The 18,708-nt window shown below is 35.1% G+C and overlaps 1 protein-coding gene across 5 annotated transcripts in view; it reads left to right on the forward strand.

Annotated features, from left to right (window-relative positions):
• The window catches only part of LOC106876780 (circadian locomoter output cycles protein kaput-like), a 139,472-nt gene that overhangs the window by 54,911 nt on the left and 65,853 nt on the right, over positions 1-18,708 (forward strand). For 3 of the 5 annotated variants that reach the window (XM_052973694.1, XM_052973695.1, XM_052973698.1), the window contains exons 2-4: positions 8,895-8,945; positions 17,126-17,274; positions 18,400-18,491. In XM_052973694.1, coding sequence (XP_052829654.1) covers positions 8,895-8,945; positions 17,126-17,274; positions 18,400-18,491 — 292 coding nt within the window. Of the gene's footprint in view, positions 1-8,894; positions 8,946-9,004; positions 9,217-17,125; positions 17,275-18,399; positions 18,492-18,708 lie in introns of those variants that run through there. The other 2 variants (XM_052973697.1, XM_052973696.1) reach the window with 2 other exon arrangements.

Raw genomic sequence — 18,708 nt, forward strand, 5'->3', positions numbered from 1 at the left:
TGGTTGTGTGTGTTTTTACGTATCTATGTTATGAAAAATAGGTAAAGAATACTGAGATGAAAGTTTAATCTATGACGTATGTATCACTTTCTCTCTCTCTCCCTCTCCTTCTTTTACTCTTACTCTCTATATTTTTATGTTGAGCGTGTGTGTAAGAATGGCGTTCCAGGTAGAAGGGATGAAATATAAAAGTTGCTAGAAACAACAGCCAAATCTCCCTTAAATCACACAAAGTAAACGGAATTTAAAAAATCTAATTACTGCACTGGAAAGTTCAGATCGAGAAAATTCCATTGATGTAGAAATTTTTACAAAAAAGTGGAAAATGTGGATTTCTATAAACTTTTAAAAAGGCTTCAGACAGACACACAATTTCAGCTTTATATATTAAGATAAAATCAAAAAAAAAATATTGCATATGTGGTGCATGTTAACAATAGGAAATCTTTTGATTTGGTTGGAACTTGTAATACTGTTGTATTATTGATGTACACCCTCAAGGTATTTTGAAATATTTGAACAAACAATTCTGATTCATGATGACGCAATATATTGAACATGAGATACACTTTAACAAAAGAGAGCTTTTTTTGTGTAGAGCATGCAACAAAATTGAAGAATAATGTAAGCACTTTTCAACATTCTACAAACATTGTTATCCACCCATACAAAACCAAGAATTTATTTGAAATTAGCAGTGACATATACAATAAGCTTTATCTAGTTATAACTAATAAAAAGTGTATCAAATTATTTTCAGTTTCATTAATTTAGAAACTCGGCAGAAAGCTGCCTTGTTAGAAATAAATGATGAAATTGTGTGTCCTTACAATATATTTAAGGCCCATAAGCATAAATCTATTAATAATTCACTTTATCAAATAACACATTCAACTGAATGGGAGTTAGATTATGTAAAAATTTCTCAGTCACAATAAATTGCAAATTTAAACAAGGAATAATAGTACTTTCATTATTATTTTGGTTAATAAAGTCTTAGTGATAAGATTAATAAATTCAGCTACTTTGAAATCAACCCTTTGTTAACTAAATCAATGCACCAAAAAACATCTGTTATTGACAAGATTCATCTTTCAGTCAGAGATTTCACTAACAAAATAATCATGCATGCAAGCTCATTGCTTTCTTTGGAAAACAACCTATCAGTGAAAGTAAATTGTTTATTGTTTTGGTGTGATAATGAGTAGCCTAGCCTTCACAGGTATTTGAGAACTTATGGGTCTTTTACATTTATACTATAAGTTTAATAAATACAGTGTGGTTTACAAGGTAATGACATATTCAGTGTTACACTTAATATGAATGCCCAACAGTTAGATAGTTCAGAGAAAAAAATTCTTTGAGTTATTTACATCTAAAGATTATTGTTAATATGAACTTTCGTATCCTTAATTTTTTTAGATATTGTAAATTTAGAAGCTAATAAATATTATCTAATTATGAAACCAAGGAAAAAAATTACTATCAAATATTGCTTTAAGTCAACCTCTCTTATAAAATAATTTAATGAAAATATTATTATACGTTATCTCATAATTAAGATGTTGCATCTCTCACTAAAGTAGCCTTTTATTATTATGAAGCATTGAAATGCATAATAATTTTAATTCTCAAATGCAAAGAAATGGAAGCCATAAAATTATTTGGTTTAAAGTTCCACTCAGCCTTAATTATGAGTGCAAGTATCAGTAAATATGTCTTCAACCTCTTAGATAATTATTTCTTGAAAAGTCGTAGCTATAGGTGCAGGTATGGTTTATGGTTAGGAAGCGTGCTTTGCAAACTTGTGATCTTGGGTTCAATTCACTGTGTGGCACCTTCAGCAAGTGTCTTATACTATAGCTCCACGACTGATGCTTTGTAAGTGAGTTTGGAAGACAAGATTGTTATGTGTGTGTGTGTGTGTGTGTGTGTGTGTGTGTGTGTGTGTGTCTCTCTCTCTCTCTCTCTCCCCCCTCTCTCAATGTATTATTTGTCACAACCACTGCTTGATTGGCAAACAAGACTGATAGAATAGGTACCAGCCTTAAAAAGCTGTGTACTGGAGCTAATTTGTGCTCAACAAAACCCTTCAAGACTTTATTCCAGCATAGTCACACTCCAATGACTGAAATAAAATATAAAAATAATTATATTTTTGTTAGGAATAATGTTAATATAACTTTCAATTGCATACATAATTTTGTTTTAGATATACAAAATTTTAATAGTATAAATCTTAAACTCCTCTTTACATCTTTTTCTTTCTGTTCATGTAATTGTTTTAATCTAGTAAATTGTCCATGAACTAATTATATCTTTCAAAAATCAAAACCCTGTGTAACTGGGAATCCTTTTAATTTGAGATACAATCCACTTCAACATATTTTCAGAAATCCTGAAAGATCTTTTGATACAAGTTTATCAAAGTACATGTAGTCTTTAAGAAATAACAATATCAGAAATTATTTGGAAGATATTAGAATATACCAAACTGGTAATGATGGCTGTGTTCTTTGTATTTCTGAAAAAAAAAATGAATTCTGTCTTAAACACCCATTCTGAGCTTGTAATCTTTTGGCACCATAAGTCAAAAATGCTCACTCATTAGACATTTAAAAATGTTTAATAATTGACCATCAGATGGCTTCCTGTCATATTGAAACATGCTCCAAACAAATCAAAAAGTCTTCTTTTATAACCTTGTGTTTCATACTGTTATTATACACTCCATCCATATTCAACAGTATATATTTTCTGTATAAAGTAAGATAGTTTTTATCTTTTATTTCTGTATAAAGTAAGATAGTTTTTATCTTTTATCTTTCTTTTACCTGTTACAGAAATTGGACTGCAGCCATACTGAACCGTTTAGTTGAACTAATCAACCCCAGTAATTCTATCAGTCTCTATTTACAAACTGCTAAGTTACAGAGATGTAAATAAACCAATATTGGTTGTCAAACAGTGATGGGGACAAACACACACACACACATGCATGCAGAATGGGCATGTTTGAGTTTCCATCGATCAAATACACTCACAAGGCTTTGGTTGGCCAAAGGCTATAGTAAAAGATATTTGCCCAAGGTGCCATGCAGTGGGACCTTCTTCAATGTTTTCAGAATTGGCAAACTGTGCAGAACATAGTTGTGACTTATGGAGTTTGAGTTTACAAGAAAATTTTATTCTATTACTCTATTATATTGTGTTGAATTCTTTTTCTTGGAATTTTGATACTGTTGTCATATACATACCTGAATAAATGCAAACATATGCACACATGCACACGCGCACACACACACACATTGTGGTTAATTTACTCTCAAAAATATTCGCAATTTTCCCATTTCTATTTTTATCTACCATTTAATTTTTTTTTTGTTTTGTCTCTGTTTTTCTCTACTCTAGTCCTTCATGACTAAGAGATTTTTTTTTCTTTTTAGGTGGAGGGGGCAGATTGTTAATAAATCTATTAATGAAAAGGGAGAAAGCGGGAGACGAGAGAGAAAGAGAGAGCAACTACTGATAACATCCTCCTCTCAAACTTGATACCCTTTCTCTATTTTCTCTCTCTATCTCTCTCTTTCCATCTGCTTGCCTGTCTTTCTCTTTCTCTCCCTCTCTCTCTCTCTATTTTTCTCTCTTTCTCTTCCTGTCTACCTCTCTCTCTTTCTCACTCTGTCTGTCTCCCTATCTCTTGTGTGCGTGTGCACACACACACACACACACACACACACACACACACACACACACACATTCCATTCCTCATGATTTGAGAATGGAATATGGTTAGTTTGTTGCTACCATAGCAGCCAGCAGTAGCAGCAACATACCACAATAGCTACAAAGCCAAACAGGGATAAATTGCTTAAGAGAAGATAATATTAATTCTAAGCTGTTTTTGTTGTTGTTCTTTAGTTAAATCTTCTACACAGCTTCTGGCATAGAGTGTATATTATGGGAAAGTGAAGAAAAAAAAATGACTGAATGTATATTACAAAACATTAAAAAAAGAAAGAAATCCCATATCTGTTTGTTTTTAATGTGTGTATTTGACATTTCCTAAGTTTCCTACAAAATCGTTTCTGGCCATTCTAAATATATTTCATCTTGTCTTCAATAATAACTGTGAATTCTAATAACTAGCTATTAATAAATTAATAAGATATTAATAATTAATAACGGTGACTGGTAATTCAGCTTACATTTTTCTGAATTTAATTACATGTGTGTCTTTGTATGTGTGCGTGCTTCTGTGTGCATGTGTGTATGTAAAATTCTAAGTGTCTTCTGATGAACTTGTTGCTCTATGGACTTGTTGCTCCATGTGTGTGTAGAATTTTTATTCAAAGCTGTATCACCTTAAATTGCTACCTTGAATTTCATGTTGGTGCTTTCATCAGATGATGAGATTGTACAAAACCTGATGAAATTAGTAACAGGGAACTTGGAGTAATGACCTGTAAAGATACAACTTTGATCATAAATTATTCCTGCACTCTGTATAAGTATTGAGTACCATTTCACTTTAATGTATGTGCAAATGTATAACCATGTTTTTACTAAGATAACGGTGTATGTGTGTGTATTTACTGTCAAGCCTAGTCTTGTCTTCCCCACATCTTGGCTCTCTCTTATCTCCCTATCACTTATATCTCTGTCTCTCTCTATTACTTACGTTTGTGTGTGTGTGTGTGTGTGTGTGTGTGTGTCTCTCTCTCTCGCTCTCTCTCAATGTATTTGTCACAACCACTGCTTGATTGGCAAACAAGACTGATAGAATAGGTACCAGCCTTAAAAAGCTGTGTACTGGAGCTAATTTGTGCTCAACAAAACCCTTCAAGACTTTATTCCAGCATAGTCACACTCCAATGACTGAAATAAAATATAAAAATAATTATATTTTTGTTAGGAATAATGTTAATGTAACTTTCAATTGCATACATAATTTTGTTTTAGATATACAAAATTTTAATAGTATAAATCTTAAACTCCTCTTTACATCTTTTTCTTTCTGTTCATAATGATGGTTGATATGGGACCCACCTGCATATTATCTGCATCATTCTCTTTACTCTGCTTCTCTTCCTTTTCATGAGGTCTGAGTGTAAGAGATTGTACAATTATACCTAATAACTCTACCTTCACCCTTTCTGTACTGCAAGTCTTCACTCTCACCCACCAATCCATCTTCCTGCCATTATACTCTTACTTTCACTCATTCACCCAAGCTTTTCTCCTGTCTTCAGTATTGAGTACTTGTGGCACTTTGGGGATACAAGGAAACCTCTCTTGTACTGGTGCTACAAAATAATACATCCAGTGCATTCTGTAAAATGGTTGGTGAACAAGCTCCTCTTTTTTTGATTTGTAACATTATACAATAAAGCATTTCCTTGATTGACTGCTATATTTCAACACATGGTTGCACTTGGAGGACCCAATGCAGAGGATGCAAATGTAGAGAACAAACGGTGTATAAATCTGTGCCTACCGTTATTCCTTTCTCATATGTGCGTGTATGTGTGTATAAAATAAGTGAATAGTGGAGCTTATGATAGTGATTATTCCATGGTTTGAAAAATTATAACAATTTGTAAAGTTGTAAGCAATTTTGTTTCAACAACTTAAGGTGACTAACTACACATCATGTCTATAGACATAGATTATGATGATTTAGCCATGCATATTATGTAATATATGTAATATTACTTAGTAGCACCAGAAGTTATTATTTTCAGAACTGATTGAATACAGTAATGTGTGCGTGGGGGGGGGGATGTAATTACGTTTATGTCTGCTTTCCATGCTGGCATGGGTTGGACAGGTCATCACAGTCCAAGTTTTCATTTACTGAAAGCTGTTACTTATGTACATTGATGTTTGCATGTATTGTTTGACTTGGTTTCTATGGTTGGTTGCTCTGCGACGCCAAAACTAATGCAATCTCAGAAACCTATGTATTCTCTTCTCCGTTGGCCAGCTACTTCATTGGGTACAAAATAACAGGCTTTTGTTAGTTTGTATCCACCAATTCCATTCACAAAGCATTGGTCAGATCAAGACTATATTAGAAGATACTGGCCTAAGTTACCACACTATGCAGGGGTGGGGTGGGGGTGGGACTGAAACAACATGGTTGGGAAACAAACTTCTTAACTGCACAACCATGTTTGCATCATATTTATCTATCTATCTGTCTATCTATTTATCTATCTATCTATCTACCTATCTATCTATCTATCTATTTACCTGTCTGTTTATCTGTCCATCTATCCATACATCCACCCACACACATGTTTATATGTATGTATATGTATATATTTGTGTGTGTGTGTGTATCAAACACTTTCATACACATGATAGAACTTCTACCAACCAAATCCACTCATAAGGCTTTGGTCAGCCTGAGGCTGTAGCAGAAGACACTTGCCCAAGATGCTATCCAGTGGGACCAGAGAGAGAGAGAGAGTAGTATAGCTTTCATAAAACATTGTCTGATATAAATGAATGTTTTAAATATTGTTTTTAATGCCAAAACAATGCAAGTTATAAAAATCAATAATACAGGTTGATAGTTTGTGCTGTTGATAGTTTGTATTGATAGTGGTGCTTCAATATTTCAGGGTTAGCACCCTTTCTTCAAGAAATCTTTAGAGAAAAGGTAGTGTTAGTTGACTTCTGGTTTCTTGAAGAAAGGATCTTAATCGTGAAATATTGAAATACCAGAAAAAAGTACAATACATCAACTGATAAATTATATATAACTTTTCAGATTGAGAATCAAATAATATTTGATTTGCTGTCTAGTCTGAAGATTTTCTAATAGGAAATATCTTACATGTACAATTTTGTGGTTCCTATTAGCAAATGAGATGTGTAATGGTGAATAAATAATAAAAAAAATTTCCAAATTACTCTGTGTGTGTGTGTATATATATATATATATATATATATATATATAGTTAAAAAAAACTAACAAAAAAACAACAAAGTGAGGACGTGATATGGATAGTATTATTGGACGCTCAGGAAAGGAAAGAGAGAGTGTATGACGTTTCGGGCGTAGCCCTTCGTCGGAAAGATGGAAAGTTCGGAGAATGGAAGAACGGAGAAAGAGGAAAATGGTACCGATGCCCACGAGGTTATATATATATATATATATATATATACATATGAGAACTTTTTTTCCATTTTCTAAGTGTAAATACCCAATCTTTCTCGGCTGTTTTCACAGTTATACTGCATTTGAAATGTACTTTCTTATCTGTAAAATATATATGAAGAGAAGTAAAAGAACTATCCACACTTTTGCCATAACTTATCTTTATTATTGTCACACTGCCTTCTGCCCATCATGCTTATAATTGGTGCTATTGTGGTCATGTGATCGAAGTTTGAGCCTGATCACACCATTTTTCTTTCTGGCTTTACAGTGTAAACATGGCCACTCCACTAGCAATGTGCATCAAAGAAACACAAAGAGCAGAGATCCGATTTTTCTGGTCAGAAGGTGTGTCCTGTGACTATTCTGCTAAAAAATTCCTCACCCTCATTGTTGTAGTGATCGAATAAACATTGGCAGACCTCAAGATGTTTGTGCTTGTACTCTGCAGTAAGCTCTCTTGACACCCATCTTGCACAGACTTTATGGAAGCTGAGCTCATTGTGGATGATTTGATAGGCAGAACCATGACTAATCTGCAGAGAATGAGCTGCCTCAATGATGAATTTCAGCACCTGACACACCTTCCAACTAAAGAAACCGGATCACTGCTCTTTGTTCTTCTTTGGTGCATATTTATTTCTTTATTACCCACAGGGGTCTAAATATAGAGGGGACAAACAAGGACAGACAAAGCGATTAAGTCGATTACATCGACCCCAGTGTGTAATTGGTACTTAATTTATCGACCCTGAAAGAATGAAAGGCAAAGTCGACCTTGGCGGAATTTGAACTCAGAATGTAAAGACAGATGAAATACTGCTAAGCATTTCACCCGGCATGCTAATGTTTCTGCCAGCTTGCCGCCTTCTTTGGTGCATATTGCTAGTGGAGTCGCCATACTTACACTGCAAAGCCAGAAAGAAAAATGGCGTGATGAGGCTCAAACTTTGATTATGTGACCGCAATAATACCAACTATAATCATGCATGCACAGAAAGCAGTGTAACAATAATAAAGATATGTTATGGTGAACGTGCGGATAATTTTTGACTTCCCCTTGTGTGTGTGTGTGTGTGTGTGTGTGTGTATATATATATATATAGATATATATATATAAACATATGTTTGTTAATTCAATGTTGATGGTTTGTGCTGTCACTACTGAAGATTTTTTTGCAAATATGCATTTGTTCATGTGACTAAAATTATTTTTCAATAAATGAATTTTATTAGATGTATTGAATTCATTTCTGTTTTCTCTTGCTTGTATGCCCAAATATGTATGTGCTCTTTGTGAGTGTATGTACACATTCATGCATATGTATTGGTAGTAGATGAAGAAAATAAATTGCAGTTGAAATTTAAAAAAAAAAAAATTGTATTTCATAATTCGTTTTTAAAGGCTGAACTCAAATTCAATAAAGTTATAAATAATAGCATGTTAATACTGGGTTAAAAAAAACTCTTTGCATAGTATTCACAAACTATTATTTATAGCTCTATCTACTTGAAGTTCAGCCATCATAAACAAATTATTTCATGATCTCTTGACATGTCTAAATACTTATGAGGTAAAAAATATATTTTATATTAAAAAATCAAAACAGAACTTTTTCTTCAAATATTAAAAATGACTTTTATTATCTTTTTTTCTAATTTAATTCTTTATATTTTCATAGTGGTTCACTGAATTTAGTTAACTTGTAACTTATTTATTTTTCAGTGAAAGTGCGTTTGGGAATGACTTAGATGAGGAAAAGGATAAGTTTAAAAGGTATGTTCATATTTTTCAATGAAACTGGAAGATGTGTTCATGAATCCTTATGTTATATCCTGACTATGAGCAATTCTAAAATACAGTTTATTGTTGTCAAGCCTCAGTCAACCCTGATCAGACTCCTCTGTAAAATACCAAACAATAAAACTACCCCAGTTATATTGACAGCCTTTATTTTCCTGCTGCCCCGTCATTGACCTGCTGATGATGTTTGAAGGTGGAAACCAACTATATCATTTTCACCATTCAGGCAAATTGACCTGCAAAGGTCACCACTACTGTCTTCCTTCTCATAATTAACTTATTAAAAAAAAATAACAGCATGTAAATATTGGGTTTTCTATCTAAAGGGTTTTGAAACCAATATTTACATGCTACTATTTATAGCTTTGTCTACATTGAGTTCCACAATTAAAAATGGATGATTTCACAAGTTTCTAATTTCTTATTAAAAACAATTTCAAAAGAAATTAATTGATTAATTGTGTGATGGGTGACACAGATTCATTGTTGATGGTTTGGTTTCTGTAATTACTGTTGTTGATTTAGCCCTCCATCAGCTTTGTTCAACATGTAATTAGTTTATTAAATATATCAGTTATGATCTGCAGGTCCAGCAACCTGGATCTTTATTCTATGCTGGTGTTGTTGGGGCAGTCCATTGTATACTTGCATATTTACTCTGTGTGTGTGTGTGTGTGTGCATGTGCGTGCATGCATGTGTGCATGCAGGATGGATGTGATTGTGTACTGTGTATTTCCTCAGTGATGTGATCTTAGATGTAAACATCCAGCCTCCAACCGTAACAGAAGAAAGCAAGGTGGGCTTAATCAGACCACAATAATTGTCTGTTTTCATTGATTATTTCAGATGATTTATCCCAGCACAGTGATTGTTGTTGTGGTGATAGCAGCAAGGTTATTGCTGTAGTAGGTCTATGTGAATTGTTTGGGAGAGTTAGCAGTGTCCACTGGATGGTGCTGGAGTAAAGGAAACCCCCATGTATTCCACTTGACATGCCAGTAACAACAGCAAGATATTCTTTCAAATTGAATTTTGCAGGATCCACTTTTCATTGTTGTTGTTGATGTTGTTTAGCCCCAAGTCTGTCTTGATCCAACAGACCTGTGTTCAAAGATGTTCCTGTTGTGACCATTCTCTTTTTTATTTAAGACTATCTAATGTATAATATAGTAGTTAGTTACAATTGGTTGTTGTTTAGCCCCAGATCAGTTTTGATCCAGACATACCTATGATCAAAGACATTCCAGCTGTGACAATCCCATTTTATTCAGACAGTGTATCTAGGACCATATTATCTAATATATAGTTTAGTAGTTAGAATTACTTGCATTAGTTGCTGTTGTTCAGCAGGTCAGTCCTGATTCAACAGACAGACATATGGTCAAAGATGTCCCACCAGTGACCATACCAGCTTTTATTCAGACATTTTGTATATTGGACTACATTATATAATATATTGTAGTTAGTATCAGCAGCAATGGTTGTTGTTTAGCCATAAGTCAGTTCTGATCCAGCAGACTTCTCCAAGTCTGCATAATCACCATCATCACTATTATGTTAGAATTGTTACTGTGCTGGACAAAATCCTTAGTGACTTCTTCTGATTTTACATTCTACGTTCAAATGTCACTGAGGTTGACTTTACCTATCTTCCTTTCAGGGTCGATAAAATAAGTACCAGTTGAGTTGTGTGTATGGTAGAAAGACTTATTACTATCATTCTTCCCTTATTTTATCATCACTATCACTTCTGCCTTTCAATAAATTTACTGGGAGACAACACTTTCTTCCCTGCCTTCATTTTCTTATTTCAAGTGAAACTTGAAAAGTTAATAATGATAATAATTCTTTCTACAGTAGGCACAAGGCCTGAAATTTTGGGGATGGGACTAGTTGGTTACATCAACGCTAATGCTTGACTGATATTTATTTTATCAACCCCCAAAAGGATGGAAGGTAAAGTTGGCCTCTGCTGAATTTGAACTCAGAAAAAAAACAAAAAAAACAGGCAAAATGCTGATAAGCATTTTTTTGACATTTTAATGATTCTTTGAGCTTACTGCCTTAATAATAACAACAATAATATATTCCTCTATATATGTGCATTTAAATGTGTGTGCATGTATAATACATATGCATGAGTATATGCATACCTACATCAATATATGTCCATGTGACACATGTATGAATGCATATATACATACATAATGCATATGCACACACACACACACACACACACACACACACACATTCACTCATAATGAGATAATTGACAACAATTAATTGAAGTACTCAATCCTTGAAACATCAGGAATATCAGAATTGCAGATTAGAGTGAAATCCTAAATTGAGATTTATTCAAGAATCCCTCTTAATAATTCAAAGCTGATTATGAAAAAAATAAATCCATTCTTATATTATTCTAAAGAAATACAGCATAGCTGCAGGTGGGAAACATCAGGTCTCCAACTATCCCCATTCCCTTTTTTGCTTGAAACCCTTTTACCATTTATAATTCTGAGCTAGTGCTAATTTTTCTCTAACTTTTAGACAAATCTAAACCGTTCATTATTTCACATTACAGCATTCGTTTTGTGATAAATTCTTCAGAGAAGAATTGCTAGACTATTCAAGGATATTTTCAGATTTATATAGATTGCTTCATTTGCCTACATCACCTCAACTGTTTCTTAGATTTATTATTAATTCTGCTAAAATTTCAATTTGATTCTTACTGTTTCATTACAGTTCTGTGCTAAAACTTCACTGCAGAGTAATTATTGCCTGGGTAGATATTTGGCATCACGTCTCTATAGATTTTGCACTGTATGTATGTATATGTACTTGCAAGCATGCATGTATATATGTGTATGTATGTATACGTGTACATATGTAAGTGTGTATGTATGAGTGTACATATGTATGTAAGTGTGTATGTGTGTGTGTATGTATGTATGATCAAACAGACTCGAAAGGGACTGGTGTTGAACTGTGTTGGAAAGATTTGTATTATTTAGTAAAATCAGTAAAAAGAAAACTTACAATGAGGAGCAGAAAATCCAACACTTCAGACTATCTTTCTTCAAGGAAAGCAAAAGAGTGTGAGAGAGGTAGAAGGGAAAAAAAAGGAATGGAATTAGAAGCAGGCGAAGGCAAAGAGTGAGGTGAAAGAAAAAGATGGGTGGAAGGATAAGAAAGAGCTTAACGAACTTAGAAAAAGGTGTAGGAGAAGAAAGAAAAACATTAATCTTAACCAGGGATGGGGGAACTTTTTAGTGCAGCAGACAAAAATTTCCAAAAGAAAAGGTCCATGAGTGGATTACAAGTTTTAACTCTTAATCCAGTCCTATATTTAAGAGATGAGGAATTATGTACATTATTTACATTTGACGGATATTTGTCCTCATGTTGTTTGTTGTTAACACAACGTTTTGGTTGATATACCCTCCAGCCTTCATCAGGTGTCTTGGGGAAATTTCGAACCTGGGTTCTCATTCCTAAGGTATTTTTCAATGTTATTATTATATTATTATTATTATTATTATTATTATTATTATTCAGGTCACTGCCTGGAATCGAACTTGGAATCTTGGGGTTAGTAGCCCACGCTCTTAACCACTATGCTCACTCCATAATTGCCCATGGCGTAGTGGTTAAGAGCGTGGGCTACTAACCCCAAGATTCCAAGTTCGATTCCAGGCAGTGACCTGAATAATAATAATAATAATAATAATAATAATAATAATAACATTGAAAAATACCTTAGGAATGAGAACCCAGGTTTGAAATTTCCCCAAGACACCTGATGAAGGCTGGAGGGTATATCAGCCGAAACGTGTTAACAACACACAAGATGAGGACAAATATCCGTCAAATGTAAATAAATAATGTTCTAACTCTTATATCTGTAAATCTTGTATATATGTATGTATAATTCGATAAACATTAATAATGATAAGTTTAACACATTAAATTAACACATAACATCTTCATAAACGCTGCCACTGAATTTAGGATGTTTATATTACTTATGAAGTATTCTATGTTTTTCAGCTAGACTATTGTTGGGTCTCAAGGGGGTGGTACAAACCTAGTAATATGTGTTTTATAGTGATAACAAGATTAACAAGATTTCCATTCAAATGACAATTACCGGATGATTTTCTGTTCGAGTCTAACTGTTTTAAGTCATAGTGGAAACGCGGCCTATGTCGCAAAGAAGCATACGTATATTGTATAAATTTTATAATTGAAAAATTTACTATATTTTGTACATATGAGTATACCAGCATGCAGGCGCAATAGAATGGGCTCGCAGGTGCAATTGCACCTGTGGGCAGGGGTTTCCCCACCCCTGATCTAAACCCATTGGTGATGTGCCGAGTTCAAATATGAAATGTGGTCCTCTCATTTCCTTGAGAATGTGGATTCATAGTATGCAGCAAAGTTATGCACTTAAAAGTGAGTGATTGAATGGCCCATAGTGTTCAAGTGAGTAGCAACAGTTTGGCCTGGCATACATAGTTGTATGCTTCTAATATGCTCCCAAAAACAATCATCAAGATGTTGGGCCTGTTTTCCCTGATGTAAAAAAGCACTGTAAAGTTTGCAAATGATACAATATATAAAGTTAGGTGATGTGCAACAGATGTTCTGAGTCATATGATATTATGACAAACCCAGTGATGGTCGTAATGTTATATTTTGTTATCATATTTCTGTTGAGATGCTCTGTGTTTCTTTCAATTAATTTTAAATATAACTAAGAATTTAGTAAAATAACTTAGTTATCATTAAGCTAGTGTTAGGAACATAAATTGTGACTAAGGTTTGGCAGACGGATTTAATTCAGAACTTTTGAAAACAAGACATTTGTACTACAGAACCAGAGGCGGTTTCAGGCAGGTTAATATAGGTACTGATGTTACACTTTAGCACATTTAAGCCTTTACCATTTAGATTACTCTGCCATATATAATGCTTATTTACTCACATTATGTGATTCTTTATTTTTAAAATGATATTGTAGGATAGGTGTGAGAAGTTGGATCTGGCCAGTTTGAACATAAAGCAGATAGAATATTTGGACCAGATATGGCTGGTTTAAATGTGAAAGTGCTTAGTTGTGTGGGGCTGGGTTTTGTGGAATTTTCTCACTAGGAGGTTTCCAAGAGACCTTTCTTTTTGTGAGGTGAGGAGTGATGGTGCAGAAAGTTGAGGATGAATTTATCTTTCAGTGGGAGTCTGAACGGGTGAAAGGTGAGAAAGAGTGGAGCACAGTCTATAGGCATGTGTAAAAAGGGTAGGGAAGCTGTGGCGCAGTTGCTGGCCTGGTCCCAGTGGATTATGGCTGATCAAGAGTACCTTCAATTCAGGAAGAATTGTTGTTGTATACATGTACATGTTTATATGTATGTACATATATGTACTTGTTCACACACATGCAAGCTCATGTCCATCTGTGTGAGTGAATATCTAATTACATTTTCTGTCAATATATATACATACATCCATTCATCTCTTCACTCACAGTCTTGCAACTTACCTATCCACACATCATCTGCTATTTTTGTTTATTGTGTTACTGTTATTAAAAAGTGGAGAGTTGGCAGAATTGTTTGTTTGCCAGATGAAATGCTTAGCTGGATTTCACCCATTGCTATGTTCTGAGTTCAAATTTCGCCGAGGTCGACTTTGCCTTTCATCCTTTTGGGTTCAATAGATTAAGTACCAGTGAAACACTGGGGTCGATGTAATCAACTAGTCCTGTCCTCCCAAATTTCAGGCCTTGTGCCTTCAGTAGAAATGGTTATTATTATTGTTATTCTGCTGCTCTATACATTCTTGCACTACCATGCTTTCCCAACCTTCCCCTTAACTCATGGTGTATCATTGAAAACTCCTTGGCTGGACACTACATTCACCCCTCAACCTTCTCCATCTCTAGTCATCATCTATTCACCCCCACCTACTCTACATCACATATTTATCATTGGCTCACTCCCCACTTTAACTCTTGTTCATCTTCAGCATATTTGTACTAGTCTCCATCTCTAGTCATCTCACACTCTCTCCATACACTCTTACAACTTCTACAGACAATTTCTCCCATTCTTCTTCCTCCTGGGCCCCATCTTGACACTTTGTCCCCACCATATTTACTTCTCTTTCCAGTTTCACCTCAGTACCAGTTACGCACTGGGGTCGATGTAACTGACTTAATCCCTTTGTCTGTCTTTGTTTGTCCCCACTGTGTTTAGCCCCTTGTGGGAAACAAAGAAATAAGAAACCATGCCAAAGTAAATATTGGAGTGTGGCACGGTCCTCTGACCTGTTGGATTCTGTCAAACTGTTTAACCCATCTCAGCATGGGAAATGGTAATTAAAAGATGGCGATATGATGGTGATGCATATGCATGTACATATATGCTTGTGTTCGTCCATCTATCCATCCATCCAACTATCCATCCATCCAACTATCCATCGATGTATGTATGCATGTATGTATGTATGTATCTATATCTATCTATCTATCTATCTATCTATTTATCTTAGAGTAGCATATTTTAGATGAAGTATTGCATAACATGGTGTAAATGCATTTGTAGTTTTTGAAAAGCCAAAACAATTGACTATGACTTACATTGTTTTGGCTTATCAAAAACAAAGCTGCATTGACTATGTGTGTGTGTATTGTTGCATAAAGAAGTGCTGATCTGTAGATGTGATGGGAACCTGTGGAAGAAGACGAGGGATGAAGAGATGAAAAATGATCTTCAGATGTTTAACCCTCACGGAGGAGGTAACAAAGAACCAAGATAATTGGCAATTTACTGCGCTTGAAAAGACACATCCTGCTGTGTAGAATGAAGGCCATAAAGGCTTGTCGTTTATGTCCATACCCCTGTGCACAATCTGTTCCTCACAAACCTCTACCCTACAACCCATCATTCTAAAACTCCCCCATTTCCGTTCACTAGTATTCACCACATTTTGTATTCCCCTTCCCACTCTATCTCTCATTGCACTTTTGCAAACTTATCTGCTCACATGTCCCTGTAGAATCTCTTCCACATAACATACCCTCCTAATATCCCCTCTGTTTACCTGTGTCCACTCATTACATTCCTCTCTCCTCTCCGTCTCACACTCCTTTTCACTGTCACTTGCACTTACCCATTCACTCACCTTATCCAATCCTTGGTTCCACCTCATTTATACACATCTTGTAACTTGAATGACCCTCCACCTCCACCTCGTAACATCTTCACCAACTTCTCTCTCCCTCCCCCCTTCTCTTTCTTTCTCTCAACTGAAAGTGTCTCTTCTACTACAAGACACCTATTTCTTTCCCTCTGTGTATACTTTAATCTCTTCTTCTCATCACCTGGCACAAACTCCCTCTCTCAATACTACTCCCCCAGTGCCTCAGTCAAGAGTTCTTGTCATGCATGTTACTTAGTGACCTTGTTGCTGCTGGTACCATTTGACATTAGGAAGAGCATCCAGTCAAAAAAAAATGCCAAAGCAGACAGGAGAACTTGGTGTTATCAAGAATCCAACATACCTGTGTTGTTCAAGAATATGTATATATAATATATTTGATATATATCATCATCATCATCATCATCATCATCATCATCATCATTTAACATCAGCTCTCCATGCTGGCATTGGTTGGATGGCCTGACAAAAGCTAGTAAAGCCATATCAGGTTCCATAGTCTGTTTTTGGCACGGTTTCTACAGCTGAGTTCCCTTCCTATCACAAACCACTTTACAGAGTGTACTGGGTGTTTTTTATATGGTACCATCACAAGTGCATTTTACATGGCACCAACACCAGTTTTTCTATGTGGCAACTTGGCTTTAGGATATCAGTTCTGTTGTGGTGGGTGGTTCTTCTTGAGTACAGCAATGCTCCACGCGTATATATGTGTGTGTGTGTGTGTGTGTGTGTGTGTGTGTACGCGCACGGGCATGTGTGTATATATGCATGCACACACTCACGCACACATGTATATATTCAAGGAATCATTTGTTTGTTGAATATCTTAATCTTTGTTCACTGTGTTTAAATTTTGTTAATGTCTAAACTTCTCTGTTAAGAAATTTGGAATTACTAATCTGAGGCATCACTTTGATTTTCACAGAAAAACTCGTAACTTAAGTGAGAAGAAGAGAAGAGATCAGTTCAACATGCTGATTAACGAACTGTGTTCGATGGTTTCGACCAACAACAGGAAAATGGACAAATCGACAGTCTTAAAATCAACAATAGCTTTCCTCAGAAATTACCAAGGTATAAACTTTTATTTCAGCTTATGTATTAAGTAATTTCATATTTTATGATATTGTCATCAATATTTTATAACCATCAGCAATTGTTACAATTAGTTTCTTGTGTTGTTAAGTCACATTTAGGCAGTAGGCTGGTAGAATTGTTACTGAACTAAACAAAATGCTTTGTAGCTTTTTTTTCTGACTCTTTACATTCTGAGTTCAAATGTTACCAAGGTTGGCTTCAATTTTGTCCTTTCAGGATTGAGACAAGTAGCAATTGTGTACTGGGGTCAATGTAATCAACTTCTCCTTCTTCAAAATTGCTGGCCTTATGCTGACCTAGGGCTAAACAGCAACAATATAAAGGATCAAGGTGCAGGTGTAGCTGGTGGAGGCATGCGACTTAGTGGTTAAGGTGTTGGACTCATGATCATAGGATTGTGGTTTTGATTCCTGGACCAGGCAACACATTGTGTTCTTGAACAAAACACTTCATTTCATGTTGCTCCAGTTTACTCAACTGGCAAAAATGAGTAATCCTGTGACAGACTGGCATCCCGTCCTGGTTGGGGAATTCATATGCCATGGAAACTGGGAAACGAGCCCTAATGAGTCAGCATGACTTGGGAAGGTAACTTTACAGGTGTAGCTGTCTGGTAAGAAGTGTACTTCTCAACCACATGGCTCCAGGCTCAGTCATACTGTGTGGCACCTTGGGAAAGTGTCTTCTGCTATAGCTCCAACTCAACCAAAGCCGTGTGAGCTGATTTGGTAGACAGAAACTGAAAAAAGTCCAGTGTGTGTGTGTGTGTGTGTGGTTTGTACTGGTTTGTTACATCCATGTAACTTAGTTTGACTAGAGGGACCTTGGCAAGTTTTCTACTAGGGTCAATTTGTTTGACTAAAACCTTCAAGGCAGTACCCCAACATGTCTGCAGCCTGATGACTGAAACAAGTTAAAGGATAAAAAAATACATCCTTTTTTTTTTTTTTTTAGTTGGGGTGGTCATCTGATTAATCCTTTTAATAGATTTTCTCTATATTTTATAAAATATTGGAAGTGTTGATTTCTTAGCACTTTTTTGTTTTGTTCTAGTGTAGTATTAAAAAAAATGATTTCAGTTTTTTTCTCTTTCTCCACCAGAGCTTGCTATGCAGTCTCAGGCTCATGAAATTAAAGAAGATTGGAAACCGTCCTTCTTATCAAATGATGAATTCACTCAGCTGATGTTAGAGGTAAGTACAGAGTGCTTTTATTTATTGTCTTTTAATTATGCTACCACCACCTTTCCCACTACTACTACTACTGCTGCTGCTGAAGTTGTAGTAGTAGGTTGTTGAGTGTCCAAGTTAGTAGAGCACTTGGCCTGAAAGAGTATTGCAGTATTTAGATGTTTCATTATATTCTGTGTTCAAATCAAACTCAGATCAATTTTGTCATTATGAGTTCTCT

This window comes from Octopus bimaculoides, chromosome 16 (genome assembly GCF_001194135.2).
Source record: "Octopus bimaculoides isolate UCB-OBI-ISO-001 chromosome 16, ASM119413v2, whole genome shotgun sequence".
Lineage (NCBI taxonomy): Eukaryota > Metazoa > Mollusca > Cephalopoda > Octopoda > Octopodidae > Octopus > Octopus bimaculoides.